We start from the raw sequence: 25,748 nt of genomic DNA, 5'->3' as shown, positions 1-25,748 counted from the left end.
AAACTGCCTCTCTCTTCTTCTGCCTACTTGTTCAGCCACCTGCAGCCAGGATCTCCAGAGACATCAGATGTGGCACAAAAAATCTTGCTTCCATCCCCACAGCAACTAGCCCAAGGGATTCAGGGAAACATCTAAGGTGCTTCAGTTCACAGACATGTAGATCTGAAGGCCAGAGGGGCTGTTATGATCAGCTAATCTGCTCTGCATCACCCAAGTCAATGAATTTCAAGCATATCATGCCACCCTTCATCATCTTTGCCACCTGTGCCTGCAGTCTAGCCAAAGAACAACATTCAGTTTGTTTATCCAGACACACTGTCCACAAGACCAGACTGACTGACACCAGGTTGCAAGTGGCTGAGCGTAGAGTGGGAATATATAGAAATCCAAGAGCAAAGCAGATGCCAGTGGCTGTGCGCTGTCTTTTATGGCCCAGACATTGTGCGTGGGAGTCACAGAGCTGCAGATAAATGTGTCCTCTCCCAGATGACATGTGATTAAACCACTTACCCCCTGCACATAGCACTGAGCATTTGGTCCACGGGGTGTAGTGCCAGGAGTACTGGTTTGAGGCATCCCTGCTGATGGGTGCGTTGAACTTGTACCGAATCCCCTGTAGCTCTGTCCGCACAAGGACCTGTGGAGAAAGGCACCACCAATGCATCAGTGTCATTGAAGTCCAGGATGGTCATGAGTGTCCAGACAGTGTCAGAGCCCTTCCAGCTTGACGTGGTGGCCACCAGTGGTGACCATGGTGCAGCCATAAAGGCAACAGAGACATGATCAGAGAACACAATCCTGTGCACTTACAAATCAATCTTATTCCAAAGCCTGGCAGATCTAGAGAGGGAGATCTGAGAACTTAGCCAAATTTACCTCTGATTGCTATGTTCCTTTTACCTTAGACAGCAACGACAGAGGTAGATTAGCACTAATTCCCAAGTGGTCACTGCAAGGACTCTTTAGCCCAGACAAGGCCTGGTGGGGGTATGAGGGAAAGTGCTGCTACCAACCATGACAATGAGGGTGATGTTGGTGGGCCCCAAGGCCTCCAGTGATTCAGGCTCATCCGGGGATCTCCTGTAGTGAAACGTCGTGCCTGCAATATTGAAGCGCCTTGGAGGGTCGATGGAGAGTTTCCCATTGATGTAATATTCACCATTCTCCCCTTTCAGTGCTGGAGGGACAAGGGAAAAAGTGGTTAGCAGAAAGGCTAAATGCACCTATATCTAGCTTCGGCCCAGCACTTTTCATCTATCAGTCACAGAGCATTGTCACAACAGAGGGTAAATATGATGAACCTCATTTTACAGGGAGGGAGTGGGGGGGGCAAATAAAAATAAGTGACTGTGTCAAGGCCACGCAGAAAATCTTTAGCAGAGACAGGACTAACATGCCTGTCTCCTTGGTCTCAGACTCTCAGTCCCTGCACTGCAGAAGGACGATGGTGCGGGGAGAACTTGCCAATTGTGCCAGCTCCCTGGCGTGATGACAGGCATGTCTGGCAGTGTGACCAGCTGTGGCCACGAAGCCAGGGTCAAATCCAGCCGTACAACCCGGGTCTTGGCTGCTGAGGCTAAGGGATGATGCTGGTGTCCAGGAGCCTGGGCTGGCTGCTGTGGTTGCTGAAGTGAGTCGCTAGAGGGAGATCGGCTCACTTGCTCGGGCTCACATTCCCACACTCTCCCAGCTCTCTCCCACAGACCCTTCTGCTGGGATACACATCACTTGTTGCACTCACTGCTCCTGACAACCTCATTGACTCGATGCTCTGGGGTGGAGAGGATGTTTCATATTAATGAGGATGGGGGATGCTCCCTCGCCTCCCACCTGGGGTGGAGGGACACATCTTGGAGGACTGGTGGTAGTGGTGGATAGAGATAAGAGCTTGGGCTGTGCCTGCAGTGCACACAAATTCAGCTCAGGTGAGCACAGGGAGTCTCCAGTTTACCTAAGCCAGGCAGGGAGGGATGCAAGCATCCCTGAACCCTGCAAAGGGAGTCAGCCTGGAGGGATGCTGTGGGAAGAACCCTGTTGTGACCTCCCACCAGCTCTGGCATCCAGGTGGGCTCCTGCTCCTGGAGAGCTGCCGCGGAGGCAGCTGGTGGTGGGCAGGGAGGGAGCGCCCCTTTCCACCCATCCGCGATCGCTGCTGATCGCTTGGAGGACAGAAAGAAAAGACAAGGGTGGGGCGGGGGGGGGGGGAAGAAGTCCATTAGGAAAACTATGAGCTAGAGCCTGGCTGGATAATTGAGTCCAACAAAAACGTGAGCAGGTCTATTTTTCATCCCCTGCCACCTTCCCTTGCCTTCCACTGCCAAGCCCAGACTCCCAACCCCATCCTGTGCTGCAGTGAGAGATTTTCCATGCTAGGCTTTCCCCACACCCTGCTACCACAATAAAAAGGATTTTGGCAGGCCAATGGGTTTCCATCTGGGATTTCAGTGCCATCCAGCCACTCCTCACCTAGATAGTTGATGGAGAGGTTCAGCTCCCGGATGTCGATGTGGACAGAGCCCTTGGGAATCTGGATCACCTCCTCGTACCCTGCAAAACCCCGAGGGAAGGTGAGCAGAGATGCTCAGCCTCTGAGCCCTAAGCATGGGTGTGTGCCACCATCTTATACAAGCGTTGAAACACTAAATGAGGCATTAGCCCTGCAAAAATGGTCGTTTAGTGACCTACTGCAGTTAAACTGGAAAAATGTTACAATCCGCACACTTGTGTTGCCCGTTCAGGTGAGGAGGCAGCCGGTGTCAGAACAGAGGTTTGCATGCAGGCTTGGCCTTGGAGTGCTGGCTCACGCAATGGGACCAGCTGTGAAGGGAGGGTATTGCAGAGCTGGGAGCTCTGGGGGCACCTCCACAGCCCCACGGAGCACCCCTGGGCTAGGCACTGCCCTGGGGCCCCCAGCCCAGCATTGTGCCTGGCTGCAGGTCCCGGAGCGGCAGGGACCTGGCATGGGACTGCAGGCATGAGCCAAAGCACAGCTTGAGGGGAGCACGAGCTGAGGACATGGGATGGAGCTCAGTGCTCAACGTTGGGGACTTGGGGCTCAGCAGTGGCTGGGGCCTGGGCAGTGGACAGGAGTGTACTCCCTCCTTCCAGCCTGATCCAACCCTTTGGGATGTTCCTCTGGGATACTTCCCTATTTGTCCCATGTGCTGTGTCCCCAGGAGCAGGCTGAATCCCTGAGGTGCCCCAGGACCCAGCAGGGCCAGGCGAGGGGGACCTGAGGGTGAGTAATGCCTGCTGAGCTGGCCGCTCCGTACCTCCCTCTGGCAGGGACTGGTTGAAGACACCCTCAATGGTCTCACAGGTGCTGCCATCTCCCCCGCACACGCGACACTTGTCCTCCTTCGAGTCAGAGCCCAGGACACGGTCACAGCCCACGTGCTAGAGGAAGGAGCAGGAGGGAATTAGCCATCTTGGTGAGGTGCCTTGTCCTCCACACTTGACCGGCAACGTTCTGAGGATCAGGGGACTTCTTTGGACTCCATTTCCCTTTTTCTCTATACCAGGGAGGGCTCAGCAAAGTCACCTCCTCCCAGCCCCAGCTTTCTGCCATCCCTGTTCAAAAACAGATCTCACCAAGGCCACCAAGCCTGTGGGGCACAAGCAGAAACCCAGAGACTGCAGGACAAGGAAGATGGTGAAGGTGGAGCGAGGTTGCATCCAGTGCTGGTTATTAGCAGGGCCAAAACTCTCCCCACTTGGACACCAGCAGTGCTTTGAGTCCTGGCCACGCTCCAGACAGGCCCTGGGGCAGCGCTTGATGCCACACTGTGCTATTGCCTTGCTCCTGGACAGACCCAATGAGGTGGCACCGAATACGGTGCGGGCCAAAGCCTTGCCGCTGCCTGTGCTGAGCTGATGGAGCTGCAGCTTCCCAAGAAGAGCCAGGTCCCCCGAGGGCCCGTGCCCTGGTCGCAAGCCCATACGAAGCCTCTGGCACTCTGCCCCACTGCTATTGCGGCATGTTAGCCGGGGGAAGACTAAGCAGCAGTGCCCACCTATGTTGCAATCGCCTCTTTGTTTCCCTGGATATTCAGACCCACAGAGACACAGAGACACAAAGAGATCCCAGAGACACAGGAAGGGAGACAGACGAAGCTGGAGAGGGAGCCTGCCTGCTGGGGAAATTTGCCGTTCCCACAGTTCTTCTCTGTTATAATTAAACTTTTACAGCCCTCCAGATCTCATTTCAAAGGGTCTGGGAGAAGGAAATATCAAGTGGCTGGAAGTACGTGGGCTGTAAAGGCAGAGACCCATTGCTTAATGCAGGCCAATGCAGGGCTCAGTGCCTGGCATGGACAGGCGTGAGCCCCAGGGCGGACACACGCTCCCGCAGGTGACCTGGGTGCCCGGGGAGAGCTGGGGCTGTGGGAGAGGGATACCCATGGCCACGTGGGCACATGGAGGGCAGTGTTCCCCTACCCTCGAGCCAGAGGTTGCCCTCACCTCCCAGCCCCGAGCCTGTCCCAGCTCCCTGGCGGTCGGCAGTACCTTGCACTCCCCGTTGACACAGATGTCATTGGAGTCCTGCCGGCACGGCGTCCCGTCCACCACGGCTGCAGCTCTCTCCGTGTAAAAGTTGAAGCCCTCAGCCAAGCAATTGAGGGAACAGGCTTTCACACCCCCTAGGAAAGAAACAGAGGTTTAAGTGAAGCAGCCAAGGAGGGGAAGGATGCAGCCAGCTTGACCTTGATAACAGCTGCCTTCTCTTCAGCCTCCCACAGCCTCTCTCCTATGCCTGACCTGACTGGGCATCTCCAGGTGTCCGCGAAGTTGCCACTGCTGAGCAGAGGGACCCATGGAGGTGCCCAGATGCTGTCCCCAGTGATGGGCACAGAGACAGAGACCCATGAACCAGACAGAACGCCGAACATGCGAGATACTGTCCCTGCTGCACAGCCAGAAAACATAGGCATCATGTGATGAAGGAAGGAAACATCTGACGTTGGTCACTCCTGGATTGCCCAGCACTCTGCAAAGGCAGTCAATATCCTCATTTACAGACAGGGAAACTGAGGTGGCAAGCTCTTAAGTGACTGTCCAAGGTGACCCCAAAGGCTGGACCTGCTATGGAAGGAGAGATTTGGGCAGAGTAGTTTCCTCTCTCCTGTCATCAGACTTTATCAAATGCTGGTCCGAATTGCAGCACTCACTGCCTTTCCTGAGCATCCCAAGGAGACCCAACAGCCTGCGGGTCCCTGGCAGAGAGACGCATCCCCAAGCTGTGGCGGTTTGTTCCTGCAGGCACCAGCAACAGTGGTGAGTCGTGTGCCAGCGCTGGGAAGCACCTAGCAGCCTGTGGGCCATCAGCAACCAAAACCTGCCAAAGCTGCAAGTCGTTAGAGCACATCAAAGGGGCAGCTGGAGGGAAGCGGTGGCCAGCTGCGCCTGGGAGTCCCCGACCACAGCTGGGGGAAGGAAGAGCAAAGCTGGGGGAGGGAGAAACAGGAGGAGACCGGTGAGGGGAATTCAGCTGCTTGGAGGCATGCTGTCGAGCAGGAGGCCTGGGCAAGCCCCTGGAGAAGGAGGTCAATCCATGCTCCTTCTTGAGAGCCAACCATTTCCCCACACCAGGTTCAGCGATTGCCCAAATCCTTTCACCCTGTGTTCCCATCCTGCCCGATGGGGGGCCACCAGGACCACAAGGAGACATGGGTCAGGTACATCTCAGGTGGGACACCGAAACCTCAGAGCCATCTGCCATGACACTCCTAAGCCCGGAGCATGGCAACCTGGTCTCAGTGCTGCTCAGGCTGACCTTGGATGGAAACCATCAAAAACAAGGCAAGAAAATAGGAGTCACCTTAGGGGATCACCACACTGGGGAGTTTTATGTCAAAGCTGCAGAACCTTGCAGCTTGCAGGCTGTGCCACCGGCTCCCTTGGCAACTGCGTACACTGCAAACGTGACTGCCATGCCTACTTGGAGAGTGGCTCGTGCTGCCCCTTCCCAAGCCATTTCTGCCATTCAGCCAGTGCTTGCTTGCTTTGGGAGCCACCTCTCCTTCCCGTGGCCTTACCCCCCAGCAGCGGACGATCCCACACTCCATCCACCGCAGGGGATTCTCTGGCCGCAGCCTGGCCCCTGGCTCTCCCTCTCTGTCCAGCTCTTCTCAAAGGCAGTGCTCTCTTTCCTGCATTGCTTGAGTGCGGGGCAGATTATGCAACAAAAGCAGAGCTGAGAAACAGCCAGAAAATTGGGCTTTCATTTTAGGACTCCCAAATGTTTCTTTAAGCTGTTACGCAAACACTCCCTAGTCCCCTTCCTTGTCTCCTGCTGCCCTACAGGAGAGGTGAGACTCATGGCAGACACCTTGTTCCAGTTCCCCAGGAAGCAGCTAACCCCTTACACAGCCCCGTCTCCATTTTAGCAGCTCCTAATTTGCTGCAGGATCCTCTTTTCTATCATTGCTCCTCATTGCCGCTGCCCCGTGCCCAGCCGGCTGCCAGCCCAGGCCTCCTCCAGCAGCAAGCAGCCCAGAGCGTAATCATTATGGCCTTGCAAGAGGAGCCAACAGGGAAAACTGGAATGAAAAACATAACAAGCAGGAGAAAAAAAAAAAGAAAAGAAAGAAAAAAAAGAAAAGATCAGGGATTGGCAGCATGAGGCTAAATTCCTTCCTTTGCCTTAAGTGCCCTGATTTTGCTACAGTGCTGTAAAAATGGTGCTGAGTGGAAGCACTTGCTGCATCACCAAGCAGGGGATGTCCGCAGTGATTTCCTCATCATGCTGGAGCCCAGGAGGAGCTGCGTGTGTGTATGTGTGCGCACACGCTTAAATCCACAACAATTTAACCCTCTTTTGAAGACGAGTGGTGGTAAAGAACCACAGGGGAATTCAGTGCCCATCACCATCAGTGCTCATCATGCAGCAGTTGCTCCGTGCAAGTCCCAGACCCCAATGGACATCCCCAGGGATGTTCCTATCCCCGCAGCCTGCTCCCATCCAAAGCCCGTGACAGCCCAGGCCTGAGAGACTTCTCAGCAAGCTGAAGACGGTTGACTGGACTTGTCCTTGGCCAGCTGTTTGGGAAGGGATTTAAGAAAGGCTTGCAGATGGGAAAGATTTTTGCTCTTAAAAGAAAAGGTTTAAGGCTAATGGAGGGAGGGAGAGTGAAGGAGGAAGAGGAGAGAGTGTGTGTGGGGGGGATAACCCCACACTGATGTCCGCTTCCTCATTATGGCTATAGATAGGGAAATAGGTATTTAATCAAGCTGCAAAAGGCTGAAATCCTCAGGCAACTTTTTCATAAGCTAAAATAACAGGGATCTTAATAATAGAGGGTAACTCTGGGAAATGCCACAGTAGAAGAGCACTGCTGTGTCCCACCAGTCCTGCTAGAGATGTCAAGGGGGAGCTTTTGGGTGCCTTTTCCCATGCAGAGCATGAAGGCAGGTGTCGCTGGGGATGTGGGAAACCCAAGAGGCCACAACTTTTCATTTCACAGCTGAAGGAACCGTGGGTTCTTCAGGTGTTGGTGCTGGACACAGTGCAGCAGCAGCTCAGGAAGGCTCCCAGGACACCCTGGGAGAGAGGCTGGGGGTGGCAAGGGCAAGCGACTCATTTCTGAAACTTATTCCTAATGGTTCCTTGGAGAAGAGAAAAAGGGTCAACTGGAGGTAGCAAGGGCCATCACTGCAAAACTCAACCTCAGCACTGAGCTTTACCCAAGAGCTCTGTTGCAAAGTTACTTCTTAAAGAGGCACCTTTCTAAAGACAACTCACTGACTTATCCTGTATTGGTGCCTAGACCAGTGAAAACTGCTTATTTCCATGAGAGGTAACAATCGGTGGTTTCTCATGACCACAGCAACAAGAGGGTGACCGTGAGGAGCCCAAAAAGATCCTTTGGAATGTCACAAAATGCTTCGAGCTTCCTGCATGTGGAAATTGAGGACCAGATTTTCGTAAGCAGCCAGGATCCAACACTCTGTCTTCTCCCAGAGAAGCAGAGTGTGAACACTTTGGTGGGAGCTGTGCCTTCAGGACAGCAGCAGTGCTCTGCATCCTCCTACACCTACTCATTGCTGCCTGCAGACCAGCATTACCAACATCTGTGCAGTGTGAATGGGATGCTCAGCTCAAGCCTAGCCATGCATTTGGCAACGGACGGGCAGGACAGGCTCTGCAGTACATGTTTTCACGTGTGCAAAGGTGGGTCTGCCATAGAAGAAGCAGCTGCTTCCACCAATTGAGTGGGATCCTCTCAGTCTGCCCACTTCCCAGTGAGCATTACCCATCCCCAGGCAGCTGGAAAATGAGCAGCAGATAAGTAGCACAGAGCCCTGAGCAACACAGGGTCTACCGTGAACATTGCAAATCCTGAAACCATGCCCCCAAAGAGGTGAATCCGCAGGCCATTTATCAGGCTCACTGAGAAACGTGTGTTCTTTTGCTTTGGGCTGGCCAGTCCAAAGTCAATAACAGCAAGGTCTGCTGCGGGTACTGCATTTACACACTCCACCATGCCTCAGAGAATGAGTTTTGTTCCTCCTGCCTGCCCTGGCCCATAGAAGAATTAAAGCGTATTACAATTTATGATGAGCAATCTCTTGTTTTCTGTGAGCCCCTGCTCCTCCCCATTGCGCTCTCAGCCCCATGAGCTGTTCCACTCTCCCTTGGCTCTTGCATCCGCCAAGAGCAAAATGAATAACTAAGCGAATAAAACAAAATAAACAAACAATTAAAGCCGCATTCCACGAGGTATCTGCTGACTGTTAAACTCTGAAAGGCTGAGCTCAGCGCTTCTCACCAGGGCTGTGTATCTTGCGCTTCTGGGGCCTGGGCTCCAGGACCATTATAAATCAGTGCCAGGAAAACACGCCGTACCGGCCCCATGCAAAACCCAACCTCCACTTGCCAGTGACCCGGTGGCTGGGGCCAGGCTTTCAGTGGATTGCTCCTTCCCTTCCCAAATTCTCTGTGGGATCTGTGCCCTTCCCCATCCAAGCCACAGGGATACTTGCTGTCTTCAGCACGGGTGCTTCGTGCCATGGACATCACCCTGTCCAGCAAGGGTGGTGGCTGCGAGGCTAGCGTCTGATGTGTGAATAGTGCGGGCATCCCATCCCTCACACCAGCACACCTTTTGGCAAGGGGGTGGCTTGACGGTGCAATGACAAACATAGTGGCTGAGCTCAGCAGAGGAAGAGGCTCATGGTTGACACAGAAGGTCTTCTAAAGGCTACTGCCAAACTACAAGGCGAGGAGGAAGGAGAAAGAGCAGTTCATCCCTGGCACCGGCTGGAAGTGCTGAGAGCCAGGATGGTGAACCAGTCCTGGAGGGGAGACACGTCCAAAAGCAACCCAAAGAACAGATTCACTACCAACTAGAAGGAAGACTGCCTGGGCATAAGGCTGCCAACACATCTGGATCCTGGGAGGCTGCTTCTACCAGAGGGAAGGAAGGAATGGATGCCTATTGCCCCAGCAGCTCTCTGGTGACCATGGGAGGAGACTCACACAAACAGCCAGGAGCAAGCGAGGGAGACAACTGCGGCCCTCATTGCTTCACTGACACTTGGGGTTGGGGGGACAGGACTGATGGCTGCTGAGGCTGGCATGCCTGCTAGCACAAGGTCTGGAGAGGAAGAACATGGGTCCTGAGAGAAAACCACCTGCAGTGAATGGAAGACAAGAGAGGGAAGGCGCTCAGAGAGCTACCAGGGAATGGCCATTCCCTGGGAGCATCTGTTCTACAGCATGGCAGAGGTGGACACGCAAGGGACGATCACTGCCGCCTCCTCAGATGTGCCTCTGACACCTGGATGACACCGAATATCACAGAATCCCACTGGCAACTAAAGAGGCAAGCACCTGTGGTGCCAAGGTCCTGCCAGATTGGTCAGACCTGGGCAAAGAAATTCATAGGGGGGAAAACACTGATGATGCCCTAATGCCACCATGGTCCAAACTGATCTGAGAGTCCAGCCGGGACAGTCTAGGCCCTGAAGAGAGGCTGCTGCTAAACCTGGCAGGAGTCACTAGTTGATGGGTCACAGACAGGTGGGTTTCAGCACGCAGTTTCTTGAAAGGTGGGAGACAGGAGTTCTCCTAGTTTGGCTTCCAGACCAGGCTGAGGAGATGCAGGTTCCAGCTCACCTGTTTTTGTCAACATGGACAACTCACTTCCCTGCTTACACCTCAGTTTCCTTACCTGTATCACTACAGAGGAATACTGTGATACCCTCTGACTCTGAATAAAAAAGGCATAACTGCTAAATAACACCACCATTATCCAAAGCTAACCTGGAGGGCTTCTGAGACAGAGAACACCCTGATCCCTTCAAAACATGAATATACCACAGCACACAGCCTTCTGGGAAGAAGACAAGCTTTATCACCTAATTTTATGGAAGAGGAAGCTGAAGCAGAAAGAGAGGAAAGGACTTTTTTGAGATTCAAAGCAAAAATAAGTGTCAAGGCCAGATGAAACACAGGGACCCATGTGCAACTGGCCAGCCGTTCACTGGGCTCAGGCCTGCATTTGGACCATGGGGCCATGCCTGTCTCTCAGAGGGGAGAAGAGAGAGGTCTGAGCTAGGGCAAATCTGGCTTGCAGGTCTATTTTCCACCTCAGAATCCATTAGGGTCTTTGTGTGACTTATTGCTTTGCGATTTTATTACATATTTATTGATCCATCCCCTGCAGCCTCAGCACATCTGCTCCGGCTGCAGGAGCCCCGCTGGGAGGTGTGCTTATTTACACAGCTGCAAAGGATTTCCCCAGTCAAGTTCATTAACTACATGAAGGAGACGCACTGTTCTTTCTCATTATTAAGAGATTTCTGCCACGGAGACCTCCTCCCGCTCCCTCTGCTTAGCTAGACACTTCTGCAGGACATGCTACGACTGACCTCAGGGAAGAGGGGGGCACTGCTTTTTGCAAGATCCAGTAGTTTCGATCCCTTCCCACTTGTGCAGGAGCTGAAATCTTAACCTGCGTGGGCAGGGAGAGCTGCCCTTTCTTTCTGCCCCATCAGATACAGGACCCTGGTAGGGACTGAGAGCTGGATGAAAGAGAGCGGTAGTTTGCATTGCTTTTACAACTCCTTTTTCTTGTCTGCCTTTGTGTTTGTTCACTGTATAATTAAGGAAACAATCAGACTCGAGGAAAGAATCTAAACAGCTCCAACGTTGCTGGAATTGGTTTTGGCAGAGCAAAGGAGTTAAAGAGCAACTGCACAGAGTTATGTGACCCAGGACAAGGGCATGACAGGCCAGTCGTGTCTCAGTGCTGGGAGCCAGCTGTCTGCGGAGGGAGCCCTTATCCACAGTCACGCAAAGGGGAGGCAGCACGCCACAAGGACTCGGGTGCCGCAGTACAGTGGCCAGTGTGCAAGGCCTGGGCCGGTGGAGATGGTGACTAAGAGCTCTCCAGAGTGTGTAGACATGAGGTTGGTAGGAACCGTGAGAGCTGTCCCTGCAGAGTGGGGGCAACCAAAGCCCTAAGACTGCTCCAGCTCTGCCTGCTTGAGCGCTTGAAGCCGAGAGATGCTCTGAGGAGCATCAAACCATCCCACATCACTCACCTCCCCGGTATGTTTTCCAGGTGTAGTACTTCCCTCGGAAGGGGACATTGTCGAATTCGGCACACTGCAGCTCTCGGAAGTCCTGGGAACCAGGAGGGCAGTCCTGTGGGGACAGAGCCAGGAGGTCAGTGAAGAGCAGAGAGTCTGGCTTATCTGCTAAGAGGGCAGGAGTTGCTACAGGGCTCTCAGCCGCGACCAAAACCAGCCCTTCAAGGACATGGACTTCAGCTCTGACAGCTGGAGCATCCTTCTTGCAAAGCTTAACACTATTTGAAGACTAATGGCAGGAGCCACTGGGGCCCAGCTGGTCTGTCTACAGATGCAACACTTGTTCTTGCAAGCAATTGTGTAAGCGAGGCACATGAAAAGCCAGGCAAAAAGCCCAGGGGAAGCAATGGGAAGGCATCTATTTTCTTCATTACCAGCCTGCGGACATTAAAAGTATCATTTTCTGGGGCCAAAGCTTAGTTGTTCTTCTCTACGCTCTGAGTACAGCTTCACTGAAGTGCGGTTGTAGGCTCCCCATGAGGCCTAACCCCCAGCCTTGGGAAGTGGGTGCTAGAGCAGCATTTGCAGTGAGCCTCTCTCACCTGACTGGGCCTGTCCTCGCAGCATGCAAGATGCAGTCGCTGTCATGCCAGTGCTGGAAGTCTCTGATCTCTCCTTGTTTTCCCTGTTATCTTTGTGGGCCCCTTCTTGATGTTGAAGCCCTGCAGGTACATACCACCCACCCTCTCTCCAAACCACCTCGCAGCCAGTGCAGGCGTGTGCAGTCCTGCTTGGCTTCCCTCACTATGGGATTGCTCCCCGCAGAGCATGACTTGCCTGCACCCAGCCCCCAGCATTGTCCTGGGAGCCCCATGCAACACCCTGCAGCTTGTGGTACTTACATCAGTGTTACAGGATCGGTAGCGCTTCCGCTCTCCCAGGCAGTACTTCCCTCCTATCGTGGGCCTGTTGAATCAGGAACAAGATAGGAGAAACAGCTCAGAGCTCTGAGCCACATTTGTTGCTGGCAGTTGCCCCAAACCCACAGGAACACAGTGACTTTTCCCAGTCCTGCTCTGCTGCAAGGACGGATCCTGCCTGGAGGGGCTTAGTCCAGAAGTGCAGCCTCATAGGAGACCTCATGAACTCAACTGCAAGCTGTGTATGGTGAGACTGTCCAAGAGGCTTTGGGTCTGTCCATGTTCACTGCAGTGCCAGCACCAAATGTAACAGTGCCAAGTTGGCTTTGAAAAAAAGCACATGGGGAGAGTTGTGATGTGAATGCAGAAGCTGAGACCCAGTGAACACAGTTCTCTCCAGATCCCTCCAGGGAGTAAGTGCAGTGTTGCTGAGGCACCTGGCTGACACCTTCCCCCCGAACAGTGATGCCATGCAGCCAGGACAGGACGGGGCTACGACTAGGTGGCCGTGTACACATACACCTACCGCGGGCTGTCACAGTGGCGAATGGATGACGATACACCTCCTCCGCACGTCCTGCTGCACTCTCCCCAGGACGACCAGGCTCCCCAGGCACCATCCACACCCTCCGGTCGGGTGCCAAAAGGCACACATTCCCTCTTGTAGCACCACTGGGGAAAGATAGAGCTTCAAAGACCCTGAGTACATGATCTCCTCCTCCCAGAGAGCTCCCTGGCCCAGATCAGACATGGGAAAAAGTTCAGGACTGGGAGCTGACTTGACCCTGTCAGGATCCACCAGGTAGTGAGCAGTTGCTGGGTCGCTACCTGACTCAGGTGGAGGTGGCTGTGGCCACCAGAGACCAGGCTGAGCTGCTGAGCAGCTCCATGCTTCCCCGGGGATTGAAGATGGAGGTGTATGGCTGGGCCCTGGCTGTGAAGTCTAAAATCTGAGCTGCACTGGCCTTGGAGCAAAGTTCACCATCGTGGAGGGCATTCACCTGCTCCTCTGGTGTCCTCTCCTCTGAATCACAGTCATCACCATTTGTACATGCTGTGCACTCAGGGTTACCAGGGAGGGTCTTGCAAACGTGTATATGAAATATTTCCTTTGGACCTGGAAAGTGTCTTGCACCCCCTGGAGTCAAACATTGCAAGGAGCAGGACACTGCCAGACCCACTGCAGTTCCTCTGGGCACAGTGACGGACACCATGCCTTGGGGGTTCAGATAATCCCAGGAAGGAAGGAACCACTATGTGCTCCTTTCAGGAGCTGATCACCCACCTGGGAGCTGCTGTCATGGCTTCTCCTGGCTCCTTTTGAGCCAGGCTTTCTGTGGGCTGCACAGCTGTCAGGGGAAGATGGACTGCAAACCTCCAAGATACTTAGCTAACAGCCACCTTGTGTACCAGCAGGTTTCAAAAGGTGGGATCCCATGCAGGGAAGAATGGCCCTTCTGGTGTCCCAGCTTGCAGCAGCTCCAGACTCAATGGACTGACACTGCTGCTTCTGCAGGCAAGACCCAGGAGTCTGCCCAGCATCTGCAACCCCCCACTGTGCACGTGGGGCTTCTAAGAGCATCTGGGATCAGACCTGCCATTGCGCTCTGACTGCCAGGAGCTGCAGGAGCCAGAGCAGACCCTGGCTCGCTCCCCTGCAGACAGCATGAACATGTGCGTCAGCTGCGTGATCAGAGATGACTCAAGGGCACGTGAGGAGGCAGAGGATGAGTAACGAAAGGCCATCCACACAGTTACTGTGCTGACCACAGCCTGTGTAACAAGCGCTTGATAATGGGGGGGGGGGGGGGAGAAAGAGAGAAAAGAAAACCAAAACAAAGAGCAAACTTGGCGGGGAAGGAACCAGCAAGACCATGAACCTACTGTCTAAGCAGCAGGGCTGGTGTGGGGCACCCTGAGGACAAGGGAGACTATCCCCAGAGTTGGCTCTCAAAGTCACCCATTCTGGCTTGTCAGAGTAATACAGGTGAAGCCATACTGGCTCCAGGGGAACAGCCCCCTGCCAAAAAAAAATAAAAAAAATAAAAAAAAAGAGGAGAATTTGGGAGGGAAAACGACCAGAGGGTCTGGGATGTGGTGAATAGCCTCCATCCAAGAGAGCTCAGCTCAGTCTTCTCTCTCCCTGCTCACCGCTCTCCAGGACACATGGCAGAGCACAGAAACTCATCCTATCTCTCCTCTAATCTTGCATAGCTCAAATAGTTTCTATGACCTAACCTTTCCCTCTGCTTTCCCCAGCTGAAAAGGGAAAAGCCAGGGCAGACCTCGAAGGGCAGCTCTAGCAAACCGCTGAAGTCTGAGGGCTCACCCGGCAGCCGAGCGCAGGGAGCATATACCCTACAGACCACCAACCTCAAACTCTAACTGGTGAACATCCAGAAACTTAATACAAAGGTGCATCTTCTTTCACCCAGGGATATCACCCAAGGATATCAAACCCCTTCTGAGGCCTGAATTAACGCCAAAGGACATATTGAGGCACAGGGAAGTAACCGGGGATTCAAAATGAGTCGACATCTTAGGGGCCAACATCTAATGAGTCTTGGGAACTGTGACTACTGTCACTTTACTTTTCTTTTGATATTTGAAGACTTCTAGTTCAAAGGACAACTAGTAAGTGGGAGGAAAACAGACATTTAAAAGTGGGAACAGCCAGGAGGAAAGATCACCAGTAGAAAAAATCCCATTGTATATGGCAAGTTCCAAGCAACAGGGAAGTTCAGTCCCAGGAGCTGTTTAATACTTTTCAGTCTAATGTCCAGCAGAGCTAAGATGACTGTTTGCAAAGAATAATGCATCTGTTAAAGCCACCCTCTTTCCTGCACATGAGCTTTCCCAGCTTCTTAAGGATCTGAAATTACTCTTGAATTTCTTGGGAATTATTTTTCCTCTAGTGGAAAAACACATGTCCATTTTACGGTGAATTTCCCAACCCTGATTCTCCGTTGTCCCAATTATTATTCACAGCTTACAAAGGGAGTATGTGTCACTTGGTTTTAAGTGTTTCACACTTGCTTTGTGTTGGTGCAAATAGCTGTAAGAGGTGCGGAGAATGCAGAGATGTGAGCAACTGCCAAGTCAAATTCACTTTCAAAATGACTGGTCATGAAAAATCCTACCTTCTTTCAGGTGAGCATGAAAAATTAATGTTTCGTAACACCTAGCCTTTCTAGGCAGTTTTTCCTAAGTAGATCTGAAAGTATGTTACAAAAACATTGTCCCTCCTGGGGAAACTGGCAAAACACAGTTTCTGGGAAAACTGGCAAAATCCCAAACCCGTTTTCTCGGGACACCCAAAGGACCTCAGCAGACCTAAGAACAAAATGCTCGTCTAGTGCATTAGCCATTGCTTGGTGTTGTATTACTAGGCCTCCTAAGTGAGACCAAGAAGCTCACTGGAGCAGGGACTGTAATTCAGTACAACATGGGGCCCTTGGGCTCCTTGGTGAGTCCTAGCCTCCCTCTCTGAGCTGGTGGGAGCTCCTCCAAGCGCAGGGATCCAGGAGGCAGGGAGAAGGATGGGGTGGCTGGTGCTCTTAAATCAACTCCACCCTCCCCAACGTGAACTATAATCCTGGTTATTACTGGAAGAGGGATTCAGTCCCTCATTGTCAATGCGATACGGTGCCCTAGGCTTCCTTACCCCCTTTTCAATGGTATTGGTTTGGCATATGGTCCCCTCAGCAGCAGGGATGCTGTTGGTTATGCAGCGGTTGCTTTTACTCAGGCACCATAACTCACTGCAGACTTCCTGGAAAGAGAGAGATGTTGGGGGAGAGAGAGGGAGGGAAGAAGAAAGAGACAAAGAAATGGAGCCAAGGTTAGGATTCGCTCATGCTAGGGGCTGCTAGGACTGGGGTAGCAGCACACTGGTGTGCTTGAAAAGCACCAGCTGGGTTGGGACACTATAACAGAAAGTGTTTTCAGCATAGGGAAAAAAAACGAGAAGAAATCTTGCAAGGTGTTCCCAGCAGCAATCACCCCAAGGCCATTGACAGATCACCCACTCTCCAGACTTAGCCCAAGCACTTTTCCTGGGGACAGGCTTTTCTGAGATTTCCAAGTGTCAACGAGCCAAGGTGCCAGAACTGGCTCTCCAGCTACCCCACGCATCTAAACTTAGTGTTTGCATCACACACAACTCATCTCCTCGGACATCCCAGTAAGTCCCAAGTTAATCCTGCTGTGCTCCACTCCAACTCTTCTTCCCAGGGTTACAGGCTGAGAAATGTTTCCTTTTTTGGGTCTTAGCTGTGGAGGCTAAACAAAAGGGCCAGTTCCTGCTGCCTACCATTAGCATCTCTATGCCACTTGAGTCCAGATCTGATCTGCCTCTGAGGAAAGCTGGGACTCCTTTGGAGTGTAAATACAGCATAAATGGTTAACGTCAAATTTGCCATCTCCTACTACAGGAATACACTGCAAGTCATGGTTAGGCTAGTTTGTGTTCTGCTAATCTTCTGCCAGTATAACAGTCCTGAAGGGCACAGTCCTGCTGGTAGTTTTAGAGCTGCTTTTAGTATAATCTAAACAATGCCCAAAACTGAACTAGCCCTTAAGCAGCTCCAGAGGTGGGCACTTTTGTTCTCTGCCTGTACTGGCTCCTGGGTGCAGTTTGACCCAGTGAATGAAACCAGACTGAGGACTCCAGCTCTCTTTCCTGAAAGCTGTCCGAGCTGCAGACCCTGAGCTCCAACCCATCCCAATCTCCCATAGCTCCAGCAAACAAAAGTGTCCCTCAGCTGTTTCATCTCCTCTACCAGTCAATTTAAAGCCTACCCAAAAGTTAGCTCCATGACAGAGACTCTGCAAATTCATCACAGCTGCTAAATCAGAAAGTCCTGACCCTTGGAACCTGCTCTGCTACTGCATCAGCCAGTCCAGATCTCAACACCTGCAAACTGCAAAGCAACACCTAAAAAGCAGAGTTGAGTTTCTTGCCAGGACATCATCATGCTCCTCTAGTTATTGAAACGAGCTTATGAAAAACTTCCTGTTTCTCAGAAAATGACTTGACATGACTTAAATTATATTTGAAAGTATTAAAAAGAAACAGGTTCATATCATCAATGGAGGAAACTGAGATACGAGATCAGAGTCAAAACAGCCACAGCCACTTCTAACACGCTTCCAGCATGCCAGGGCCATCGAACGTGCTGGTGGTGCACACCGATGCCATGACACAGCCTGAAGGACCTGGTGCACTTGAGTGCCGACACCGGCCGACGCAGCAACCTCCCGGCTTCCGGCCTGCCCCTAAGGCAGCAGGATCTGACAACACAGAGCTCCCGCAGGCTGCCTGCCTTCAGTCAGGTAACAGCCTGTTCATCATTCCTTCCAGACTTGTTTTAGCCTTTCAGTAAGGAATTCCTCGGCCCCGCCAACTGCCGTGCTCTAAACAGTAACTGATACCCAGGCAAGATGAACTGACTCAACGACTGGGAATCCTCTGTGCGGGTACCAAGAGGGGCGAAAACATGAGCCCAGGACTTGCGTGCTTCCCCTCTGTTCCTGGACTGCAACAGCAGCATGCCACTGGCTGACTCGGCTTCAGGAAAATGCTGCAGAGTCGGCACCAAGCACCTCTGCTTTGCAATTGGCCTCCTCCAAGATGCAAAGGTATTTAGGTTCCCAACTTCTCCAAAGCCCAGCTAAAACTGGCTTTAACCAGTGAAAGTGTAAAGTCTCTCCCAACTTAAAAAAGGCACCTATCCCTCCATTCTGCTCTTACAGAACCAATTTGACTATTGGTAAGTATGAGCTGGTGTTTATCAGAAAAAGGACTTCCCAGCTTCAACCTGTTATATCTGTTCATTCCGCCTTCATCATATCTATTCATAATCTGCTCTGTGTTGGCATGGAAATGGAAGAGACCAGAAAAGAAAGGGAAGCTCCCATGTTTGTGCCGTTGCCCTGGAGTTTGTTTATATGGGGCAAGGGATGAATGTGCACATTCACACAAGTTTACATGCAGAAATACGAGCCCTTATACCCTTCATGGCTCTCCCAAACTACACACAAGACAGGCTGGGCTAGAACGGTCATCACAAGGACATCTTGTGCTCTTGTGATCCTTGTATATATATATATATGGGAAGTGTCTGCCTAAGTTAAAAATTAGCTGGGAAACAGGCATGTAAACGTGGAAAGTTTCCATTCCACTGCCTCTGGTTCAGATTAGGAGGGACACCAACTGCAAGGTCGGTAGTATATGACATCAGATAACACAACCACTTCATTCTGACTCAGATCTTTCCTGCCACTGCTGATGTTCTGGGCATGATGTGAGACTGCATCTGCCCTACTTCCAGCTGGCTCTGGGGCACTTTTCAAACTGGGACCTAGGATCTGGGGCCCTGGGTCCATGTCATAAAACAACACTGGACCTGGGAGAGTCAAGCTTTGCTGTCTGATCACCAATGAGCTCATGAGACCAAGAGGAGGAAAAAAATATATCATTTTCTATTTCTTAGCCAAACTAACTAGATGAAGACGCAGGGTGATAAACTGATTACTATCAGATCACTTCAATGCTACTGGTGGGCTTGGATTTACACGGCTGCAACAGAAACCAAAACCTGACCTGATGTGTTTCCTTCTTCCACAGCTTTCCAGGGCTTGGACTAGGGTGGATATACATACACGTGTGTCTGTCAGACAACACAGATGCCAGTGTATTCCATTGCTGGATTTTCTGCTTTCTCTTGGGAAAGTAGATGCTTTACGTAGTTAGCCCTCAAGTATGTACACTTCCCACTCACTGTTTTACTCATATAGCTGGCAACGTTCAGTATGTTAAACACACCAAAAGGTCAGGCTGAGGTCCAGGAAGACTCTTTTTTCCTGAAACAACCTTTCCTTTCAGTGGTTTCCAGGATTCAAGTATCAGAGGATATCAGCATGTGATGGTAGGGGCACCTTAGGTGGGCAGCCTCACCCAAGACACATCCACAAAACACCTGCCTGCCTCAACTGGGAAGACCTCTCACTGAGAAGTTTCTCTTTCTAATTTTATGCAGGTAGTGATTTGTACAATTACTTCTAGCAAGGATTATGAAAAATACCTCTGTGAACTAACCTCCACTGACACAGGAGTCTGTATGAGGGGACTGCAGCTTGGCTTTCAGCTACAACCCTTCTGGTCCAGCAGCAGCCAAAGTATCAGGTGAGGCAAGAGAACTCTCCCATAGGACTAGTGTGATGGAAACTGAGCTGAGGTCAATCTTTGCAGATATGAGATGACCTCCTCCGTCCTCACACAGGGAAGCAAGGCAAAGCTCACAGGGAATGTGCAAGTGCCCTTCATTTCAAGCAGGACAGCAAAGCAATGTGGGCAGCAGAGGAATGGCCCCACGGCCCTTTGCCCTGTACAGCCCAGTCCTCCACCCCCTTGAAACCGATAGTAAAGCAGGAAGGCTCTCTACCCCGTATTTACACTGGCGAGATTTAACTCCGTACTGGAAGCGGCACTGCTCATCTGCATCGTAGGCCTGTCCCGGAGCCACTGTTGGGTAGATAAAGTCTTGCTTGGGAGGAGCGTTGTTCAGGCATAATCCCATCCCGGAGCTGGAGCGGGGAGCAAGAGATGAGAATCAGAGCTAGGAAAGGTTTGTAGGAAAATGTGATGGTTGAGAACCAGCAACAAGCAAAGTGGTCTCAGCCTGGGGCTAAATTCTCACAAGCTGGGCTGCTTTTGGAGATAATTCTATCGGCCTCTTTGGTAAGTCTATTGCTAGGCATAATCAATGCTTAGAAAATTCTCTAAACTCTTTCAGTCTATGTCCTCAGAGCTTTTATGTCCTCAGGGATGGATTCTGGGAAACATTCTAAGCACATGCTCATTCCTAGGTAATTCTAGAAGTTTTAATCTGAAGGTTTTGCAGGCTATTGCCAATCCCTGGCTGTCCTTACAGGGTCCCAGGTCCAGCAGACAGTGCGTGGCAGCACGCAGGCAGGCCCGAGCCCAGGACCCCTGCACCGCTAGCACAGGCCACGAGTAGGTGGAGCGGCTGCCCTCACACCATACAGCTGTAGAGTTATGATTGAGAGCGGCCAGAGGTGCTGAGTGTGGAGGGCCCCCCGCTCTCCAAGCCCCGTCCTTCTGCCTGCCAGACCTTTGTAGGAACATCCAAATTTTGCAAGAAATATGTCTTTCCCTCCCCCTTCCTTGCTGCTATAAGCTCTCCTAAAATTAATGCCCCTGTCACCACTCCCCTGGCCCCATGTCCCAGGGTCTTGCACACATCACAGCACTGGCATGGAGGAAGCTCTTAGGCCCACGTTCTCATGTGGGGGTGGTGAGAATGAATTACAGAGAGGACTGACATAAACTCGCCATCCTCTGCCAGCCCAGCTGAGACCTCTCAGGGTTACCTGAGGACAAGGGAGCCTCTGCTGCTACATTTTTCCGGCGTTGTACATGGAATGTGCTTTGCTGTGTTGTGAGTCCAGGGGTCGAAGACCAAGAGGGACAGATTTTGCTATAGCCAAACATGAGCTGCTAGATCTGGAATTTCACGATAAGCCACGTTGTTCCGACCAAGCTTTCTGAGATGGAGGGACACTCCAGAGCCCATCAGAAAGGTTTGCTTTCACATTACAACAGCAGTGTCTCAGTTTTGATCCTTGTCAGTTAAGTTCTGCTACTCAGACCTTCCTGAGACTGCTCCTGCCATAATGGCCTTACACGCTTGCTTTTTCAAATTCTTATCCAAGATCTATCCAGTACTTCTGTTAGGTAGTGCTGTGTCCTACCAAAAGTCTCAATAAAATTAATCCTGATTGCTCGTTTTTTGACAGAAACCCTGCAGATTGCTTGAACTCTGGACAAGGAGCTCTCTTAGGCTGCAGAGACATGACCCAGGTAAGGTGACAATGTCAAAACTCTGGGGCTTAGAAGCCTAAATCTGTTGTCCCAAATCCTAAATATAGTTTGGAAAAAAACCCTCCTAAGTTTCTTGTTCACACCTGAAAACTTTCCTCCTCACCATGTGGGGAAGCTGCCTACACTGTGCAGATCCAGAGTCTTATCTGCAGATCCTCCTTCCCTACCATATCAACCCTTCCCTGTGATTCCTGGCTGAACTTCAGAAATGTCCAAATGCCTTCAGAAGCTATTTATTTATTTGTGAAGTTTCTGGAAGAGAGGAACCCAAATAAAGGTCTCATAGCTGCAGGGTAAGTAGAGTTAGTATCTTTAGGCAGACAAGCAAACCACAGGAAAGTCTAGAGGGAGGAAGAAAAGCACATGCCTGGTTGGGACAGGATGAAGTGCTGGGAGGCAAGACAGAAGGTGCATGGGCTGTGTGCTTTGGGGCTTTTCTTTGGCTTTATCCACTCCTCACAAGTGACTGTGAGAGGTTGGAGATGTGTACTGGTTGCGAGGTAGAAGGAAGGGCAAGGTGAGATGGATTCCTTACTCGAGGAAGCTGGTGATATAATCCCTGCTGCATGTGGACCATACAAAGGGGTTGGTCTTCATGGTGATGTGAGCAGCCATGAGCTTGGCTGTTTCTTGCCCACGGGAGCCACAGCTGTTGCCGACCCCATCATGATTCATGCCAAACCTAGAAAACATTACCATGGCAATAGAAACATGGTCAACTGCTGCATTTTTGACCCACCTTTTGCACTGGTGTGAATGAGCTGAAAAGCCAGAAAACAGAATGCTGGTGACTAGACAGTCTCCCAGAGAAAGCCTGGCAAACCAGAAGGAGGTGCAAGTCTGACAGAGGGGACTAGTGCGGTCACAGAGAAACAGAAACTATTGCAGACTGGGCACAGTCTGGATGAAAGGAACAGGCCTGGCAAGGAATCCAGTGAGGGCACATCTCTAAATTATGACACCTAAGGGCTTGACATGCAAGGACACTGTGTGCTGACATAAGCAGAACATCAGATCTGGGCACCTCGGAAGGACTGACCCCCTAGGGACAAACAATTCTTCCCAAGTTCCTGAGAACTGATCCTCACTAAGCCTGCAGAAGCAGACCCAAGTGTCTCTGGGGAAAAGGTCCCTTCTGGTGGTGCTGAGTACTGGGTGGTACTAGGGACAGGACAAAGGGCAGGGTGGTCCAACAGCATGTCAACATGTCAACACCCAGCATGTCAAAAGGGGACTTCCAAGCCATGTGGGTGTGATCTAGCATAGTAAAGATCTGGGGTATGAAGGGATGTTGCTATGGGCTGACTTGGTTGGTTGGATCTCTTGAGCAGCAGGATTCATCTGTAAGAAGAATTTTACAGCTACTGCTAGCAGAAACAAACCTAGAGGAACCCTTCCCTTGTGGTGGCCACCCATGGGAACTCTTCAGGTACAGTACTCACGTGTGGCCAATCTCATGGGCAATGGTGAAAGCCGTAGCCAGGCCAATATCCTCGTTGATGCTGCAGCTTCGTTCTCGTTCGCACATCCCGCCCACTGGGGCCAGGCCTAGGGAAGCCAGATAGAGCTGTCACATAGGGCCAGCACAGAGCATCTGTAGGGGACATGGGTTGCATTTGGGGACTAAATGATGTGCTTCATGCTCACCAGCACTAAGCACAGCCTGCTGTTAATAACATCTTTCTTCCCACTGGCTGTACTGGGCTTTGGGATGGACCTCAGGGTTTATGGGCAGTGGGCAGTGGGCAGTGGGCACATGGTCTCTCAGCACTGTCAGTCAACTGACTTTGCACCATGACAAGCTTGGAAATGCTAAGGACAGGTCAAAATTGAACAAATTTCACACCCAAACTCCAGACTGTGTGTGCAGGTGGGGAGTAGGCCTTGTCACCTCACTGGCACTGCTTGAGGGGCAACCAGGGGTCTGTTTTGGCTGGGACTTGGGATCAGCCAACACAAGGGCTTGGGCATCTAAACCTTGCCAGAGCAGCCTGGATAACTGAATAACCCAGGATACAACCTGACTGCATTTGGTCCTGGCTGACATGCAGCCACCACAATCTGGAATCCAACCTGAGTCCTTCTGGAGGGTTGAAGAACACAGAAATACCCTTGGATCAGTGGGTTCCCCAGACCCTCTGCACATATAGTGTCCCACTAATACAGACATGGGCTGGCTGTGCTCTGCTCCACAGTGTCAGGGAAGCGAACAGTCTCCATTAAAGGAAGGAATCCAGCTGCCACGACCCATCCAGCCTCAACCTCCCTCCCAGGCACCTCGTCCGCAGCCTCATCAGGTCAGAGATCCACCAACTTCTTCTTTTTAACTGAAGTGATTCACAGCAATAATCCCTTCCTGACTGCTTCGTCTAGACCAGGGCAAGACAAATTGGGAGCTACAGCCAGAGAGAGCTGCAGGGTCTGTCTGTGTCTAGCAGTTTAAATAAAGAACTCCCTTTATAGTCATCACAAAAAAGTCTCATTTCTCTCCGCTAAGCCAGGAATACTCCACTAGGCTATGGACCAGCCTTAAATGCGAACGGTTCTTAATCATCATGCTGGATCTGACCCAGGGATATAACAGCAAAGTGTTCCAAAGCCCATCCGTCCTCTGGATTGCTGCTTTTAGTGTTTACAGAAGTAAGGAGGCTATACAGTCTAGCGGGCTGGAAACTCAGGGCCTGTTTCTGGCTCCGCTGCCGGTGTTCTTGGTAGTGTTAGGCAAGCCGCTTCCCCTCAGCCTGCTTGTTAGGAAATGAGGATGGTGCAACCCTTCCTTGCCAAGCTCCTAAAGATGTGCTGGTGAGACGTGCCACCTAAGAGACAGCTTTTGTCATTGCAACAGATTCTTGGAGCAAAATCCTACTAACCTAGGGTTCCACATGGTTTATTCTTGTAGATGCAAATATCGTATCTGCAAGAAAAGAGAGGGAGGAGGCAGTATTAGGAACAACGCTTACAATTTTGGTGACTCCAAAACCTTTCACAAATTCATCTCAATGTTACCGATGTGTTCATACTCAAAACACTTCAAACAGCATACATGGTTCATGTGACATTTCTGGAATGAAAAGTACAGGCCTCTAAAAGGTAAGATAAGTGTCTGACACATGTTTTAGGACATTTGCTTTCCCCAGGTTGAGATTCACTGTTGATTTTTAACAACAGTGCCTGCATATTGGGCCCTTAACTTTGAGTCAATGCTGGAAGGGATCAGAGGTTTGGTTATGATGAAATGCAGTAAGTCAGCAGGGGAAGGGACAACGCTATTTCGGCCTTGAAGCTGTTTAGGTAGACAGTCCTGTTCTGCTCACTAGAGTCAGGCTCACTACCAAGAGCCATCCACTGCTCTACTGGGAGACACTGGGATCAGGGGATCTGCCCCAGCAATGCAGTGTTGATGAGGACAGGCCAGACTCTGTGCAAGTGCACAGCACCGTGAACCTGAGCCCCAAACCACTGCTAGGGCCAGGTTACAGATGTGTCAGCACAGAGAGACAAAGACATAGAGGCTGGTAAAGACATCTGTAAATTCAGGTCCATTGCAGCAAATTTTATTAGTCAAAAACGTAATTTGGAAAAAAACTAAAAAAAAGGAAACGTTTCATGTCCAAATTCACTCTGGTTGTATTAAAATGCTAAATTGATTTTCTACAATTTTTTTTAAGTTTCTTTCTTCACTGAGAATGTTCCAAACAAATTCAAAATGGGTTGATTCAAAATGACTCTTTGCCCCTTCCTTGCCTTGACTTTCAGCCGCTGCATCAAGGAATCAACCATTTGCACATCTTTAGCTGTGTACAAGTTGAAGCTTAATGAGGACAACAAAGCAAATCTCATCCAAACTGAAACACAGCACCATGCCATGGGATGCAGCAGCAGCTCCAGAACAGCACTGCAGACCACTTTGGGCCAGAGAATGAATACTGCATTTTAGCTGTGGCGATGATATCAGCCATGTGCCCTCCATGCCTCTGTTTACTTATCTTCTCCAGGTCCTGCCCAGTTCGTGGCCCTCATCAACCATTTGGGTCTTGGCGGCTGAGGTGGGAATCCCCGGCTGAAAGGGGCAAGGTTAACACTTGAATCCATGTGGGATCTGCAGGTGGGGGGACCAGTGGTAACCAGGCTGGGACATCTCAGAGCTGTGCTGTGGGTGCTGAAGCTTGGCTGCGAGGCGTGCTTGCCGCCTGTGCGGGAAGGGGGCTCAACCCCGAGGATGCTGGCTGTGGGGGATGCCAGCAAGGCTGCCTGCACTGAGTCTCCCTGTCCAACACTGCTCGTCCCATCGGCCCCACGGGCGTGAAAACAGAGAACAAACAAGCTGATAGCACACGATGGGTTAAGTGTAAAATGTTCCTGGTAATGGCTCCTGTCCCTTTGGCCTC

The 25,748-nt window shown here is 51.4% G+C and overlaps 1 protein-coding gene across 1 annotated transcript in view; it reads right to left on the bottom strand.

The window, feature by feature from the left end:
• ADAMTS10 (ADAM metallopeptidase with thrombospondin type 1 motif 10) overlaps positions 1 to 25,748 on the bottom strand; it is a 62,379-nt gene that overhangs the window by 5,385 nt on the left and 31,246 nt on the right. Inside the window, exons 8-20 of the mRNA XM_013944635.2 lie at positions 24,231 to 24,274; positions 22,803 to 22,908; positions 21,896 to 22,042; positions 19,901 to 20,042; positions 16,120 to 16,227; positions 12,982 to 13,127; positions 12,438 to 12,501; positions 11,548 to 11,650; positions 4,507 to 4,640; positions 3,273 to 3,396; positions 2,467 to 2,547; positions 1,014 to 1,177; positions 511 to 637 (exon numbers count right to left, since the gene is read on the bottom strand). Coding sequence (XP_013800089.2) covers positions 511 to 637; positions 1,014 to 1,177; positions 2,467 to 2,547; positions 3,273 to 3,396; positions 4,507 to 4,640; positions 11,548 to 11,650; positions 12,438 to 12,501; positions 12,982 to 13,127; positions 16,120 to 16,227; positions 19,901 to 20,042; positions 21,896 to 22,042; positions 22,803 to 22,908; positions 24,231 to 24,274 — 1,490 coding nt within the window. The remainder of the gene's footprint in view (positions 1 to 510; positions 638 to 1,013; positions 1,178 to 2,466; positions 2,548 to 3,272; positions 3,397 to 4,506; positions 4,641 to 11,547; positions 11,651 to 12,437; positions 12,502 to 12,981; positions 13,128 to 16,119; positions 16,228 to 19,900; positions 20,043 to 21,895; positions 22,043 to 22,802; positions 22,909 to 24,230; positions 24,275 to 25,748) is intronic.

This window comes from Apteryx mantelli, chromosome 30 (genome assembly GCF_036417845.1).
Source record: "Apteryx mantelli isolate bAptMan1 chromosome 30, bAptMan1.hap1, whole genome shotgun sequence".
NCBI lineage: Eukaryota > Metazoa > Chordata > Aves > Apterygiformes > Apterygidae > Apteryx > Apteryx mantelli.
The sequence above is the reverse complement of the archived record's forward strand: the minus strand, read 5'-3'. Positions and strand labels throughout refer to the sequence as shown.